Raw genomic sequence first — 15003 nt, forward strand, 5'->3', positions numbered from 1 at the left:
TGTCTAATGGTTGTGTCCCTGATTATTTTTAAAACTGTGTGTTTCCACCCATTGTTAAAACATCCTGGGCTGGATCCCCCCTCCCTCAGAACTATAGACAAATTTCCAAGTTACCTTTTATATCAAACATTTTAGAAAAAAATAGTGCCCAAGCAAGTTCTCTCTGCATTGGAATTTTTTTTTTTAATAAAGTTTCAATCTGGATTCCAGAAGTATCACAGCCCTGACACTGCCTTGCTCAAGGATCCCAACTACCTTTTAAGGGCTGCTGATGATGGCATGTGCTCAGTCCTTGTACTCTTGGACCTTAGTGTAGTCTTTGACATGATGGATCACGGTGTCTCCATTTATTGTTATGCTGATGATACACAGATGTGCCTGCCTGTTAGAGCCACAGATCCTGGAGTGCTGAGTTCACTTAAAGTATGCCGTTGTGATGTCAAAAACTGGGCATCAAACAATTTTCTCCACCTGAATTCAAACAAAACAGAGATCCTAGTTATTGGGTCTCAGCACATGTCAAAACAAATTCTGCCATCTGCTGGTTACTTATCAAATCACATCAAGATTGTTGCAAGGAATCTTGGTGTGTGGTTTCATAATAGTTTAAGTTTGAGCAGCACACTACAAAGCTTGTACAATCATGTTTTTATCATCTTAGAAATATTTCAAAAATACAATTTATGATAACTTTTAAAGACACAGAGACCAATTTGAATGTCTCCATCTCTTCATACCTGGATTATTGCCTCAGCCTTTTTATTTGCCTAAACCATAAATCATTTGATGGACTCCAGACTGTACAGAACTCAGCTGCCAGGCTTTTTACCCAGAACTAAGAGATGTGATCACATCACTCCTGTTTTAGCCTCTTTACACTGCCCCCTAGTGTGTTTTAGAGTAGATTTTAAGATCTTACTGATTACTAAAGCTCTTCATGGCCTTCGCCAGTATGTCCTTTGAGATCCAAAGGTCTTTTGTCTGTTCCAAAGGCCCTGCTGAAAACTGAAGGGGACAGAGCGTTTGCAGTTTGGACCCTGAGGCTCTGGAACGATCTGCCCAAGGAAATCAGGTTGGCCGAGTCATTGATCGCTTTTAAGCATCTTCTTAATATATACTTTTATCAAAGAGCCTCTCCTGATTTTACTTGAGTTTTAGTTTTTTTAACTGTCTTTTGTTTTTTATCCACCAAATTGTTTTTTTATTCTATTTCGCTGCCTTTGTGAAGCACTTTGTCACATGGATTTTAAAGGGCTCTATAAATAAAGATAATAACAATAATAATAATAATAATAATAATAATAAAATCAAAAATCCACACAGTGAATTGGGTAACGGTTTGTGCTATGCTTCTAAACAGACAAGACCTGGGTTACATCACATGACAACATCAGAACATGCCAACAGCCTCAACTGTTGGTCTTACAACACACAATTGCCTCCTGCATAGTAAAACATCCCGGTGGCAACATCACTATGATAATACACCATAATACAGAACATATCACACTTTTGTTCAACACCTTGCAAAAACAGAATGGAAACACCACAGGCCTAAATAAAATGACAATCAACACCACACAAGATACAGCACACAGGATGCAGGTGAATAGGACACATGCCACACATTGCTTCTGTTATAGGTTAGCCTATCCTACATCATGCGAGTCAATCTGATAACAAGCATGAAACCATCCAGACCCACGCTGCAGTGTGGATTGGTACATTTAATAAAATGGAAGTTTTTTAGTTAGATTACTATGATTCTGAGGACTTTTGAAATGTATATCGTTAATAAATCAAAGACTAACGAGTGTGCGTTTAGTCCCTCTCAGGTCATGCATGAGTGAGTGAGTGAACACAGTGTGTGATACATAGCCCACGGTGGCAGTTGGGTGGTGCCGTGGCAAAAAACAGAATAGACCAGTTGCATCGCAGTTAGGAACAGAATCACATACAAAAAACGTCAATAATAAATAGGACAAGGGCGAGTCCTCACAAACACACGGGTCAAGCCAGTAATTCCCTGATTCTTACGTTAAATCAAAAGCAACCACAGGGCAGCTTGTTAGCTAGTCAACTCAGTGAAGAGAAGAAGTTCAATTGGTGATGTAAACGGGGTGATTTGAGCGCCGCCACGCATGGATGCCACAACAGGAATAGACACAGCATTGTGTTTATTATAGCGGAGACAAATGTTCTGAAATTGGAATGTAATGAGCGAATAAACACAAGTTTGGTGTATTTTTGCTATCATTATTAATTTCAGGAACCTTAATGTACAGAAAAATAAAAATCTATAACCTGTGACACGAAAATGGACGTTGTTCGTGTCCTTTTCAGGGGACCCGAGCTCCCCTTAGCTACCCAAAAATTCAAACCCAAAACAGCTGCTCATCACAGAAAGAAACTCTAATACAATAACATCACTGTGGAGCTGGATGGGTCACTTAGTAGGCTGCAAGGCTTCATGTCTTATACGAGATATCTGATCTGGCTTTTTAAAACAGTCACCTATATAGATACCAGACAATAACATTATGGCTACTGTAATGCACATTAATGTATTTCATACTGTATGGTTGATACGGGTATAGGCTAGTGACTGTCTACCCCAATTTCTTATCATCCACAGTTACAGGCAGTGAATTTTGCTGTAATTGCATTACTCAACCATATTGCAGCACATTATTAATACGGACACATTTACAGTTAAAACGGTTGACAGATGTCCTTTGACTTTCATAGTTATACCAAGGAGAATACCATTTGCTGCTTAGGTTAACCTTCAGAGTGAAATATTACCAATAGTCTACCAGATTACATTACAGCAGTTAGATTATTTATACAGTACTGGTTATTTCATAACAGGAATGAAACTCAATATAACTGACATATGTATATACATATGTACATACATAATGTACATACTCAGCAGCTACTGGTTTTGACTGCTGTCAGATTATATAGATATACCTTAGAAGAGAGATTTTCCTGTTTCGTATTACAGATGAGCATGACCAAGAGCACAGCAAGGTTATGAACTGATTTATTACTGAATAAGAATAAGACCATTTGAAATAAGAGCACTATTAGAAAAGTTGCACAACATTTAACCATGTCAAAGTAATTTTAAAGGACAGTTTAAGTCTGTCTGAAAAAATGAAAACACTTTTACAGATGGTACGCTCTAAACATCACACATGTCAAACAATTAACATCTGTCAACATTTTGTTTCTCTCCCAAATAGGATTTTATATCATTTTGGAAATAAACTTCTCAATTCTTTGGTGAAATGTGACAGAAAGCTGTAATTTCCATAGTCGGGGTTCACTGGTTCCCTCCGGTCCAAGAATAGAGATGCACTTCAGAAGGTATTTGCTTCATGTTTCATATTCAAACTCTGCTATAGGCTACAGGAAAAACTTGTGTGAATTCCTCAGATGGGTGGTGTGCTCCCTTCACCCTGTGATTTGCATAGTCAAGGTTGACTGATTCCTGCTGTGCCCAGAATAAACTCTGTCAACAGATGTTCACGTCTCAAGAGGGACTCTGCATCAGGTTTCGAACCCTTCTGTTTCAGGTCATGTTAAACAATATGTGCCTCTGTAATGTCACAGTCCATTTTTAATTGTATTTTCCAAACCAACCCAGTCCTGGGTGCTCCACTGAAGTATTAGCTTTTCTTTATGATTCTTGGAATTTAATTTTATTTCCCAACTAAAGCTAGGATTTATCGTTATATATTTTGACCACATCCCAATGGCAATAGTTAGTCAGGGTTGTACTCATAGTGAGTCACTTTGGATAAACATGTCAGCTATGACAGAACTGTAAAAGCTAGTCTCAGTTTATTTTCATTACTGGGATGAGCTCTCTACAGCACACGTTATAGTTTCTATGTTGTTACTATAGTAGATTATGAACCCACATTATAGGCCTACCTACTATGGGTTGAGCAGTATTTGTAAATCATTTAAAGGATTTTGATTTCAGCTTCAGCTGGTACCACAGTTTTGAAATTCATGACAAATTAAAAAATGAAAAATTGGATCATTTGACAAAAACTTTATTAACTTTTGAACAGCAGACAAGCAGAAATACATTCAGCAACAGAAACCAATAGTAGAAGCAACAGACGAACTTAACCAAAGTGCCCCTCTTCCCAAACTCATCCCTACACACTTAACTACAGCAAACCTAAGCATGCACATGTTAGAAGCGGCAAGGGGGCTTTTGTGTTTGCATTTCTGCCTCATTTTTACTCATCTATTTTTATAAACCCATGCATTTGAGTGAGGGTTGCTTCCTGCCAGTAAGCTGGGCATTTCTCTAGATACTGCACTGTGTCCTCCTGAGCTCAGTGGACTGTCTGCTGCCCTCATGGGCCACCAAGCAGGTGTACAGATCTCCTTCATCCCAGCTGGCTTTACTGAGGGTCAGGATGCTGCTGCGGCTGTACCCAGAGCTGCTCCACACCTCCTGTCCCGTTAGGATGCCCACCGTCACCTCCCTCCCATCCTTTTGCCAAGTCACCTGTGCTCCTTTTGGGGAGTAGTTGTTCAGCAGACAGGACAGTGTGGCCGAACCCTTGGACAACTCCTCAGAAGAGGGGGGGAGCAGGGAGAGGGTGGGTTTGACTGGAGCACCCGCTGTAAAGACAGATACAACTGAATACATTGACTTGATTAACTATGTTTTACTTATTGCACTTCAAAACTACCACTACTCATCATAATAATGTCAATACTATTGTAGTATCTAACTAAGTACATTTAGCATTAAGTGTATAATATTGTAGTCTTTGTTTTCATGTATTTATTTGTACAGTATTTTCCCCATAATCTATTTGTACAGTAGCCTATGTGTGTTTTGTTTTAATCTGCTGTCTTTACTGCACCTGCAGGGACTACAGTTGAAATGAGTGATGCCAGCTAAACTGCCACATTTACAGACATGCTTATCAATGTGCACTGTCTCTGCATAACTAGTGAATAAACTAAACTAAAATTCAGAATTGCATGAATTTTTTCAACGTTAACAATAAATAAAGGATGAAATAAACAATATGACATAGGCTGTAATTCATAAGTTAAACACTCTGCAATTTTACTATAGAATTAGTTTTAAAATGAGTTTTCAATTGTTCTCAAAAGTATGTATATGAATGTGTGTCGCACACAATCTGAATATGGAATGACCTAATTCCTCAGATTCCAAGTGATTTAGCAGATTATAAATCTGTAAGTTAAACATGGGCTTTACATGGGACTGTATACTGTGTGTAGCCTCTATTCAACATTTTTAGTATGAGTAAAGGTCATTTAACCACCGCTGTACCTGGAGCTGATTTACAGTCTTGCGGTGAAATCATTATGCAACAATTTCTGCAGCTTTTACTAATACAAGGCAACTGAAATATACACGGTTTCGAGATCAACCGTCGAATAAATTTGAAGATTTTGATTTCAATTTGTCCTGTAAGATTTCAAAATTGACAGCATCGTTCAGGTTTTAGCAAATGGTCGACTAAGGCTAAAATTTCAAGTTATACTATGATTCTACGGGATACTGATGTTGTTAGAATAACATGGGTCAACTTCACAATATTCAATCATTGCATTTCGACCCTGGAGTCATGTTAAATGTCACGACTGACTCCAAATGAATCATTAACAAATCAAAATCTGATTATTTTCCCCCCAAATCAACACTTGACATACATAGGAGCACTTTTTAAGAAGCAACTGATATAGAAAATGACTATGGAGAGACAAATGTACAAGAGAAATCACTTACATCTGATGATGATCTCAGTGCCGCCACCAAAAGTGAGCCACAGTGATAAAGCCTCGTTGAGACGCCGTACAAAAACCTCCTTTCCACTTGACAGACCTCGAGGGCTGCTGTTCAGCACACTCACATGCCCGAGCACAGCCTTATTAGTGTATATGGCAAGACGTTTTAGCTTTTAATCCCTCTGTTTTTAGTCCAGCTTCACCACTTGGCCACTTTTTATATCAGACATTAGATGACAATCAGTCTATTTATAATCCCATTGTACATCACAAGAATCGATGAAAAATACCAAATTCATGATATCCACATTCTATTTTAACTTTTCTATCTACCAGAAGTTATATTTTAAATGCTATTTTAACTAGTTAAAATGCAATTTTTGTACATCAGCAATTCAAATTTTGACATCAAGATTAAATTCTAACTCCTGAGGATTACAACTTTCCCCCATTCATTGCAGTGAGAGCTGGAATTCAAAGGAACTAAAACATAATTTGCGGATATCAGAAATTAAAATCATTTGTACCAGAAATGGAATATTAAGTAGTTAAAGTGCCAATTGTTGAAATAAATATTATTTTAAATATCAGCATTTGGAAAATAACGGTTGATATCAAAAATTGAGTTTCTGATCTTAACAACTGAACTTCTTAAACAACAACTGGTATTTTAACTACTTAAAATTGAATTTCTGATATTAAAATTGCATATTTTAACAAGTAAAAAATGAATTTGTGATAATAATAAAGGACATTAAAAGCTGGAACAGCTTGTCATATTTGCCTTCATGGATATCCACTGGCCAAAATGTTGATCCAGTACCCACAGTGATTTCTGTTTTCTTGGCCATTCAGACTTTGCATTGTCCTCTGTAGTGTGACGCTTATAGGCAATACATCTCCTGTGTGAATCCCTACACATTAACTGTTAATGCTGTATAGAGTTCCCTGTGTTTTAATTGTGTCCTTTCAAGATGCATCTGGCATAAATGACAAAAATTCCAAAGGTTGGTGATCAAAAGAGTTCCATAAATTTACATCACATATGGAAGAAAAGGAACGGGTGCATATGGTGTTACTGAAATGTAACCTGAGAGCAGGGCCTGTTCAAGTCTTTTTGGGGTCCTAAGAAGAATTTGATTTGTCCTCCTGGTGTCCAAGAACCACTTTGTTAATTGTATGACTTCACAGTGTAAGAGGCAGCTTAGTTGGCTTTAACCTTAGGTCTGCCCTGCCTACATGGGAGATATTTGGACAGCCTTCTATCAATGTGTGATTGCACAGCCATGAACACTGATATTACTCTGACAGTAGTAAATCCCTGCATCCTCAGACTGGACTGCCGTGACAGTCAGGGTGAAGTCACTCTCAGATCTGCCGACGCTGAACCGAGAGGGAATTCCTGCCAGAAGGGTGTTCCTTGTGCCAGTCAAGGCTTTGGGGACTGTCATAACTGCAACAAAATGAATCACTTTGCACGCTGGTGCCGCTCCCTGCCTGCAGACCCACAGGCTGCTGCAGTTCCTATCAACACTGTTCAGAGCCAGCGGGCCTCATTCAGCCACTGCACATGCCTTGTGGGCGGAGCCTACATATCGCTCCTCGGACGTCAACAAAGCCATCATCCCCAACAAATACCCCCTCCCCACAGCTGAGGAGCTGACTAGCCATTTCCATGGCTCCACAGTTTTCAGCAAAATGGATTTACACCACGGTTACCTGCGGGTTCCCCTGGCACCGGCCAGCATGGACTTCACAGCTTTTGTCTCACATGTGGGAGTGTTCAGATACAAGCACATGGCTTTCGGGCTGTCATCAGCCCCAAGCTGTTTTCAGAAAATAATGTCACTCTTCCCAGCTGGCATTCAGGGGGTCACCATCTACCTGGAGGACGTGGTGGTACACACACCCTCTGCCACACTGCACAATGCTTGCCTGGAACAGGTCTTCCAGCGCTTCAAGCAACACGGGGTCACACTGAACACTGAGAAGTGTGTGTTTAGTGCCAAGGAGGTCGAGTTCCTGGGTTTCCGGCTCTCCAAGCGGGGTATCACCCCAATCATGTCCCACACAGAGGCCATTCTGTCCCTGCCGGACCCACAGTCACCGTCCCAGCTGTCCTCTTTTCTGGGGATGGCTGCCGACTATCTCCGTTTCATGCCACACTACTCCGACTCAACGACCCCCTTGCGCCAGATGCTACGGAAGGATACTGTATGGGATTGGACCCCAGCATGCCGGGAGGCTGTAGGCATCATCAAATAGCAGCTCATATCCCCGCCCACTCTGACCCATTTCCGCCTGACTGCGCCCACCATGGTCACCTGTGACATCTCTGGGGTGGCACTTGGTGCAGTGCTCTCCCAGGTCCATGAGGGAGTAGAGCGTCCAGTGTCTTTTGCCTCCCGGGCACTCACTCCGGCAGAGCAGAAGTACTCAGTGGGGGAGAGGGAAGCTCTTGCCTGCCTGTGGGCATGCGAACACTGGCATGTCTACCTGTACGGCAGGGCTTTCACTATCCGCACAGATCATCAGGGGCTGATGGCTCTGCTGGCGACCCGAGGTTCGGGGCAAAGGCCCATGAGACTACTGAGATGGGTGGATAGGCTGAATCAGTACAACTTAAGACTCGAGTTTATGCTGGGGCATACCAATACGGTGGCCGACCTGCTGTGCTGAGCCATCTCTCTGACCAAAGAGGTAAGAGGGGCGGCATCAGAGGATGACGATGACGACGACTGTGTCCACATGCTGCATGGGCCCCTCAGCACAGTGGTCACCCTGGCCGAGCTGCAGCAGGCATCGGCTGAGACACTCACAACCCTTCGTGCTTACGTCCAGGATGGCTGGCAGCCCAGACCGGAGGCAAACTGGGTGGGTGGTAACCCACCACCATTGCCAGGCCCTGTTCCCCAGCCTGCTCGCCCTCAGAGGGTGAGGGTTCTGCCTGCCTCGCACAGGGACTATGTTACGAATGGTTAAGGGACATCTAGGGTAGGGACTGATATGTTATGTTATGTTATGTTATGTTATGTTATGTTATGTTATGTTATGTTATGTTATGTTACTTTCCAAGGGGGGTGGGGGGAGAAAATGTTGTGTCTGGTTGGGTGGTGTTATGCCCAAGTCTGACTTGTATGGTTGAGCACTAGCAGTTACCGTGCCTTTGAGAGGGGCGGGGAGCAGTGTGATTTACGGCAAGGTGAAAAGTGTCGTGAGTTGATGTTGGTTAAGTAAAAGTTGTAAACGTGGCTCTCGGTTTGGTCATTGACTGAACATAATAAGGGAGAAAACGGTTCCGCCATTATACTCATGCAGCGCTCTACCCACGTGACTACGGCAGTTTGATTAACTTCAAAAATACGCTTGACACGTGCATAAAACTTATGTGACAAACACATTATCCTGTTTACAGCTTCACAATTCACATTCAGTGCATTTGGTATGTTTGTGCACACCACTAACCTGTAATACGGAGATATAAGCTGACAGAGAAACGTAAGCCGCTTTTCAGACGCTGCTCTCAATAGAACGACGAACCACAGCGATCGCCGAGCAACAACCACTCACTCCAATGCTGCGTACGCTCCAAAGTTAGGGCCCCCTACTGGCTGGGAGGGGAAGTGAATCAATATTAACCAACTTATTATTATTCTCCCATGAATGGAATTTGATAAAACACATACAAAATGTGACCACATATTGTGTGCGTCCTTGGTTGGACCGGATGACTGGGTGCAGGCTTGGATAAAAGCAGGTACAGAGGGTCTGAAGCGGGCGGCAGAGAGGGTCATGATATGGGTTGAAATCATTAAAGATGAAACCATAGGCCCATTTAGAGTTTAAAAAAATGAATTCGGAGTGATAATGTGTTTTTTTATTATATATATGTATATATATAAATAACTTACTTCATTGGCTGAGAAAGAAGCCAGCCACATTCAAGGAACAGCTCATGTTCATACATGACAATGTGCCATCGCATGCCTCGCAACATTCAAGAGGTTGGCAGGAATGGAAAGGGTACACAAGTGGCCGGATTATGGAGTGGCCAGCTGGTTCGCCCGATATCAGCTGCATTGAGAACTTCTGGTCTTCTCTGAAATAGTGAATATACACTAGCGGAAAGCAGTATACCTCCAAAGAAATGCTCTGGAAGGGTCTGCAGGGTGCTGCAAAAAGTTTCACAAAATCTGTAATTGAAAATTTCAACCAAAATTATGGATGACAGACTTGTTTCTGTGATTTAAAAAAACGGATGGGTACATCTTGAAGTAGGCTGGATCTGAGACTTAACATTAATAATGCCTAATCTGTCAAGATATCTAAAAAAAGTGATTCATAATAATGTGCCACTAAGTGTGTATGTGGGAGGGCTGTTATACTGTCATATTGACTGACTGTCCAACAGAATCGCCAGATTCTCATCACATTTCAAATGGGTAGAATAATGCAATATCGTAGGGATTACAGTTTTAATGTAGGTTTATGTGGGTTAGCCTACTTGTATATTTGTACCTCATCTCCTGAATCAGTGGAGACATATTTCAGACTATCTGGTTAGTGTGAAAATTAACAAATTCATCTAGAAATGTCTTCTGATGGGTCCTGTCAAGCTGCTACAGACACGTTCTCTTTCAATAGAGGAAGGTTTTTGTGCGAGTTTTTATCACTGTGTGATTGGTACGGCTTCATGCTGCAGACAGTAGTAAACTGCTGTATCCTCAGCCTGGACTCCACTGATGGTCAGGGTGAAGTCAGTCCCAGACCCACTGCCATTAAACCTCCATGGAGCTCTTGACTCAAGACTGTTTACTGTAAATGAGGACTTTAGGAGATTCTCCAGGTTTCTGTTGGTACCAGGAGACACAGGGAGGGCTGCAAGCAGAATAAGTAGGTCAACTCAGTTTGCATCCCAGACTCACTGATTCTCCTACATTGACAGCACTGAAGGAGTCTGAGTCACAGTGACCTGACTGCTTGATCCTGAAAACAAAAACACACAAACAAACTGAAAGTGAAGGCCTTCATTCTCTCAGATGTACATTTGGAAATCTCTTCGAAAGGACTGATTTGTTACTCCATCCATCCATCCATTATCCAACCCGCTTATCCTGCTCTCAGGGTCATGGGGATACTGGAGCCTATCCCAGCAGTTATTAGGTGGCAGGCGGGGAGACACACTGGGCCATCACAGGGCCAACACACACACACACACACACACACACACACACACACACACACACACACACACACACACACACACACACACACACACACACACACACACACACACACACACACACACACACACCTAGGGACAATTAAGTACGGCCAGTTCACCTGATTTACATGTCTTTGGACTGTGGGAGGAAACCGGAGCCCCTGGAGGAAACCCACGCAGACACGGGGAGAACAAGCAAACCCCACACAGAGGACGACACGGGATGACCCACCAAGGTTGGATTACCACAGGGCTCGAACCCAGCACCTTCTTGTTGTGATGTGACCACACTAACCACTGTGCCACCGTGCCGTCCATTAATGATCAATTGATATTAATTATTGTAACATGAAGTTGAATACATAATTAAACATGTTGGTGCATCAGGTTATATTTGGTTAAAATCATAATTATTTTACATTGCTCTCAAACAACAAGGCAACGTGATTGAAAACTCTGAAATCAGCTGTTTTCTAAACATATTCTGTGAAGCACTGACTTTGATCAATGGATGGACCAATTTATTTTGTCCATTTTCTTAGGAGATTAAACTCCAGTTTCAGAGGTTTGGGGGATTCAGTAATGTTTCAAAGGAAATCTTAAAATTCATGTAATGTAGTATTTACTTTCCATTTTATTTAAATGGTACTTTTTGTGCAATCATAGGATGTATACATATTTTAGGACAACAAAAGAAAAACACTGACAAAACTGCCAAATTTGAAGAGAATATTTATTTTATTTGTATTTTTTTATGTGTGCATTTGTATGAAAGTAGTAATATGATGACAATTTTAGAAACGGAAAAAAGACAATGCCAGAAGTACTAAATATTAGATCAAGACCAAGAACAAAACATTACTACATTAGTATCATTATTATTATTATTATTATTAATATTAATATCAATATGAACATTGATGTTGTTGTTCTAGAGCTTACCGTATGTTCCAGCTGGCAGATCAGTCACTGTGAAACAGAGGGAGGTTTTTGTACGGCTCTCTATCACCGTGTGAACACATCCTGACTATTGATATAGTGGTAACTCTGACAGTAGTAAACTGCTGTATCCTCAGCCTGGACACCAGTGATGGTCATGGTGAAGTCAGTCCCAGACCCACTTCTCCATGGAAATGACCATAACAAAAGTGTTTATAGTTTAATTGCTTCCAAAAGAACAAAGACAAAATCTCCACTAAGCTTGATTAAGATATTTTACTGATGAGCTGAATTGAAACAAGAAAAAACAAAAATGACAAGGCCAAAATTATAAGCCCTCTGACAATTAATAGTAAATAGTGTAACCTTTCTGACTCACAACTGATAACAACCTCTTATGGTGGTTCATAACTAGGTCTCTTGAGGGATCCTAGCCCATTCTTCCATGGCAAATTGTTCCAGCTCATCCAAATTGTGTGGTTTTTGAGCATGGACATTAACCTTGAGCTCTCACCACAGATTCTCAATAGGATTGAGATCTGGGCTCTGAGAGGCCCACTCCAGGACTTTGATTTTGGTGTCTTTCAAAAAGTTTTAGACCAGCTTGGATGTATGCTTCGGGTCATTGACTTGCAGGGAGACCCAGCAGCGACCTAAAACTAGACTGGCAGCAGATTTCTTTACATCATCCTTCAAAATGTCAACATAATCTTCTTTCTTCATGATCCCATGCACCCGAACAAGGTTCCCTGTGCCTGAAGCAGCAAAACAGCCCCACAGCATTATGCTCCCACTACCATGTTTAACTGTGGCAACTGTGTTTTTAGGGTTGAAGGCCTCTCCCTTCCTTCACCAAACAAAAGCAACATCCATGTGCCCAAACAACTCAAGTGTAGTCTCATCAGAGCAAAGGACAGCCTTCCAAAACTCATGCCCATGTTTCAGATGTTCATGGGCAAACTTCAGTCTGGCTCTGATGTGCCGCTGTGTGAGCAATGGAGTTTTTCTTGGACCATGACCTCGAAGCCCACCATGATGAAGAGCCCTCGCAAATGTCTTCCTTGAAACATCAAGTCCAGAAGAGGCCAGTTCAGCAACAATCACCTTGGCAGAGATTCGGGGATTGTTTTTGACATCTCTAACTATTTTCCTCTCCCAAAGTTTTTGAAATCTTGCTCTTTCGACCACATCCAGGTTTGTTTCTAACAGAATTTGTCTCCTTGTGCTTTGCAATGATGCAACACACAGCTGTTCTAGACACCGTGAAATGCTTGAAATGGCAGTATAGCCTTCCCCCTTAAGATGAGCATCCACTATCTTCTTTCTGAGTTCCAGACTGATTTCTTTACTTTTTGGCATGATGAAATTACTTCTTACCAAGAATTTAAGAGTAGTCCCTCTCACTCAAGTGTTCAAGTGCCACTAGCCCTGTTCATTGGATTCCCTTAAGTAAAGTTCAATGCTGATTGATTTCTCAGGTGTGATTTGAAAGATGATTGATTGCTTGGGTGTGTTCAGCAAAAAAATTACCTGGGGGCTAATAATTTTGACCATGTAGAGGAGCTCAAGCAGGAGTCGTGACAACTTTCTCTTTCGGCTACACAATGTGCACCATTTATTCCTTCCACCATTACAACAACAACAAAAACCCGCGCAGCGGAGGTGTATCACTGCAAACCCGAACTGAGAAAACAGCAGCTGTAAACCAAGGTTCCTGCTAGCTCAATAAGGGGAATTATGTATCCCCATAACCACTACACACGTCCCTCCAGAATTCGCCTTAATACGAAAAGTCAGCGTGGCGAGGGGGGCGGATCTCTCTGCCCCAACGGCTCCACTGAACAGGAGCTGGGGGCTGGTTAACCGCAGGCAAAGCAGCAGAGTCCTCACAGCTGGACCGGGGAAAGGAAGGGGCTGGGGAAGCAGGGGGCGGCTCGCCGGGGGAGGAGGGCAGGGCCAGACCAACAGGGTGGTCTAAGTCCAGGTGAGCAGGCTTGAGGCAGTCCACAGAAACCTGCTCCAGCCTGCTGCCAACCTCCACCATAAAGTGCTTATCTCCAGTGTCCCGTACCCGAAATGGGCCATCATAGGGTGGCTGCAGGGGACCGCGGTGCGCGTCGTGACGGATGAAAACATATTCCGCCGACTGCAGCTCCGTGGGGACATAGGACTGAGAGCTGCCATGCTGAGAAGTGGGGACCGGTGCAAAAGCCCTGGCTTCCTCCTGCAGCGCAGTCCGTTGGCAGCAGGTGGACCAGGGAGCTGTGGCGGTGGGAAGGAAATCCCCCGGGACCCGAAGTGGCGGTCCGTAGACCAGTTCAGCAGATGAGGACTGGAGGTCCTCTTTGGGGGCCGTCCTGAGCCCAAGCATGACCCAAGGCAGTTTGTCGACCCAGCGGTCATCCTTGAGGGTAGCCCGCAATGCGGCCTTCATCGAGCGATGGAACCTCTCGACCAATCCATTAGCTTGAGGGTGATACGCTGTGGTGCGATGGAGCCTCACCCCTAAACCCGCGGCGATCTCCTCCCAGAGCGCTGACGTGAATTGTGGCCCTCTGTCTGAGGAGAGGTCAGATGGGGTGCCAAAGCGGGCGACCCAGGTTCCGATGAACGCTCGGGCAACCTCAGGCACTGTCGTGGACAAAAGCGGGACGGCCTCTGGCCACTGCGTGGTCCTGTCGACCATAGTGAGCAGGTATGTGAAACCACGGGAGGGGGGTAGGGGGCCTACCAGGTCCACATTCACGTGGTCGAACCTCCTCTCAGGTACCCTGAAAGGTATCAGGGGCGGTTTGACGTGCCGGAGCACTTTGGAGCGTTGGCACTCCACACAGGTGTCAGCCCAGTCCCTCACATCCTTTTTGAATCCATGCCAGACAAACTTTGCCGCCACCAACCTCTGTGAAGGCTTTCTGCCAGGGTGAGACAGCCCATGGACTGCGTCGAAGACCTGCCACCTCCAAGCAGTCAGAACGACGGGTCGGGGCTGACCCGTAGAGACGTCGCACAGGAGCGTGGCGCCGGCGTCGTTGAAAGCCACA

The 15003-nt window shown here is 43.2% G+C and overlaps 1 protein-coding gene across 1 annotated transcript; it reads right to left on the bottom strand.

Moving 5' to 3' along the window:
* Positions 1 to 4061: 4061 nt before the first annotated feature.
* LOC130121063 (immunoglobulin lambda-1 light chain-like) lies at positions 4062 to 7250 on the bottom strand. Its single transcript, XM_056289901.1, has 3 exons — positions 7092 to 7250; positions 5801 to 5939; positions 4062 to 4653 (listed from the first exon to the last, which is right to left on the bottom strand). Exons 1-3 carry the CDS (start codon positions 7248 to 7250, stop codon positions 4334 to 4336), a joined length of 618 nt encoding a protein of 205 aa, XP_056145876.1. The 3' UTR covers positions 4062 to 4333.
* Between the last annotated feature and the right edge of the window lie 7753 nt (positions 7251 to 15003).

The sequence above is a fragment of the Lampris incognitus genome, chromosome 11 (genome assembly GCF_029633865.1).
Source record: "Lampris incognitus isolate fLamInc1 chromosome 11, fLamInc1.hap2, whole genome shotgun sequence".
Classification (NCBI taxonomy): Eukaryota; Metazoa; Chordata; class Actinopteri; order Lampriformes; family Lampridae; genus Lampris; species Lampris incognitus.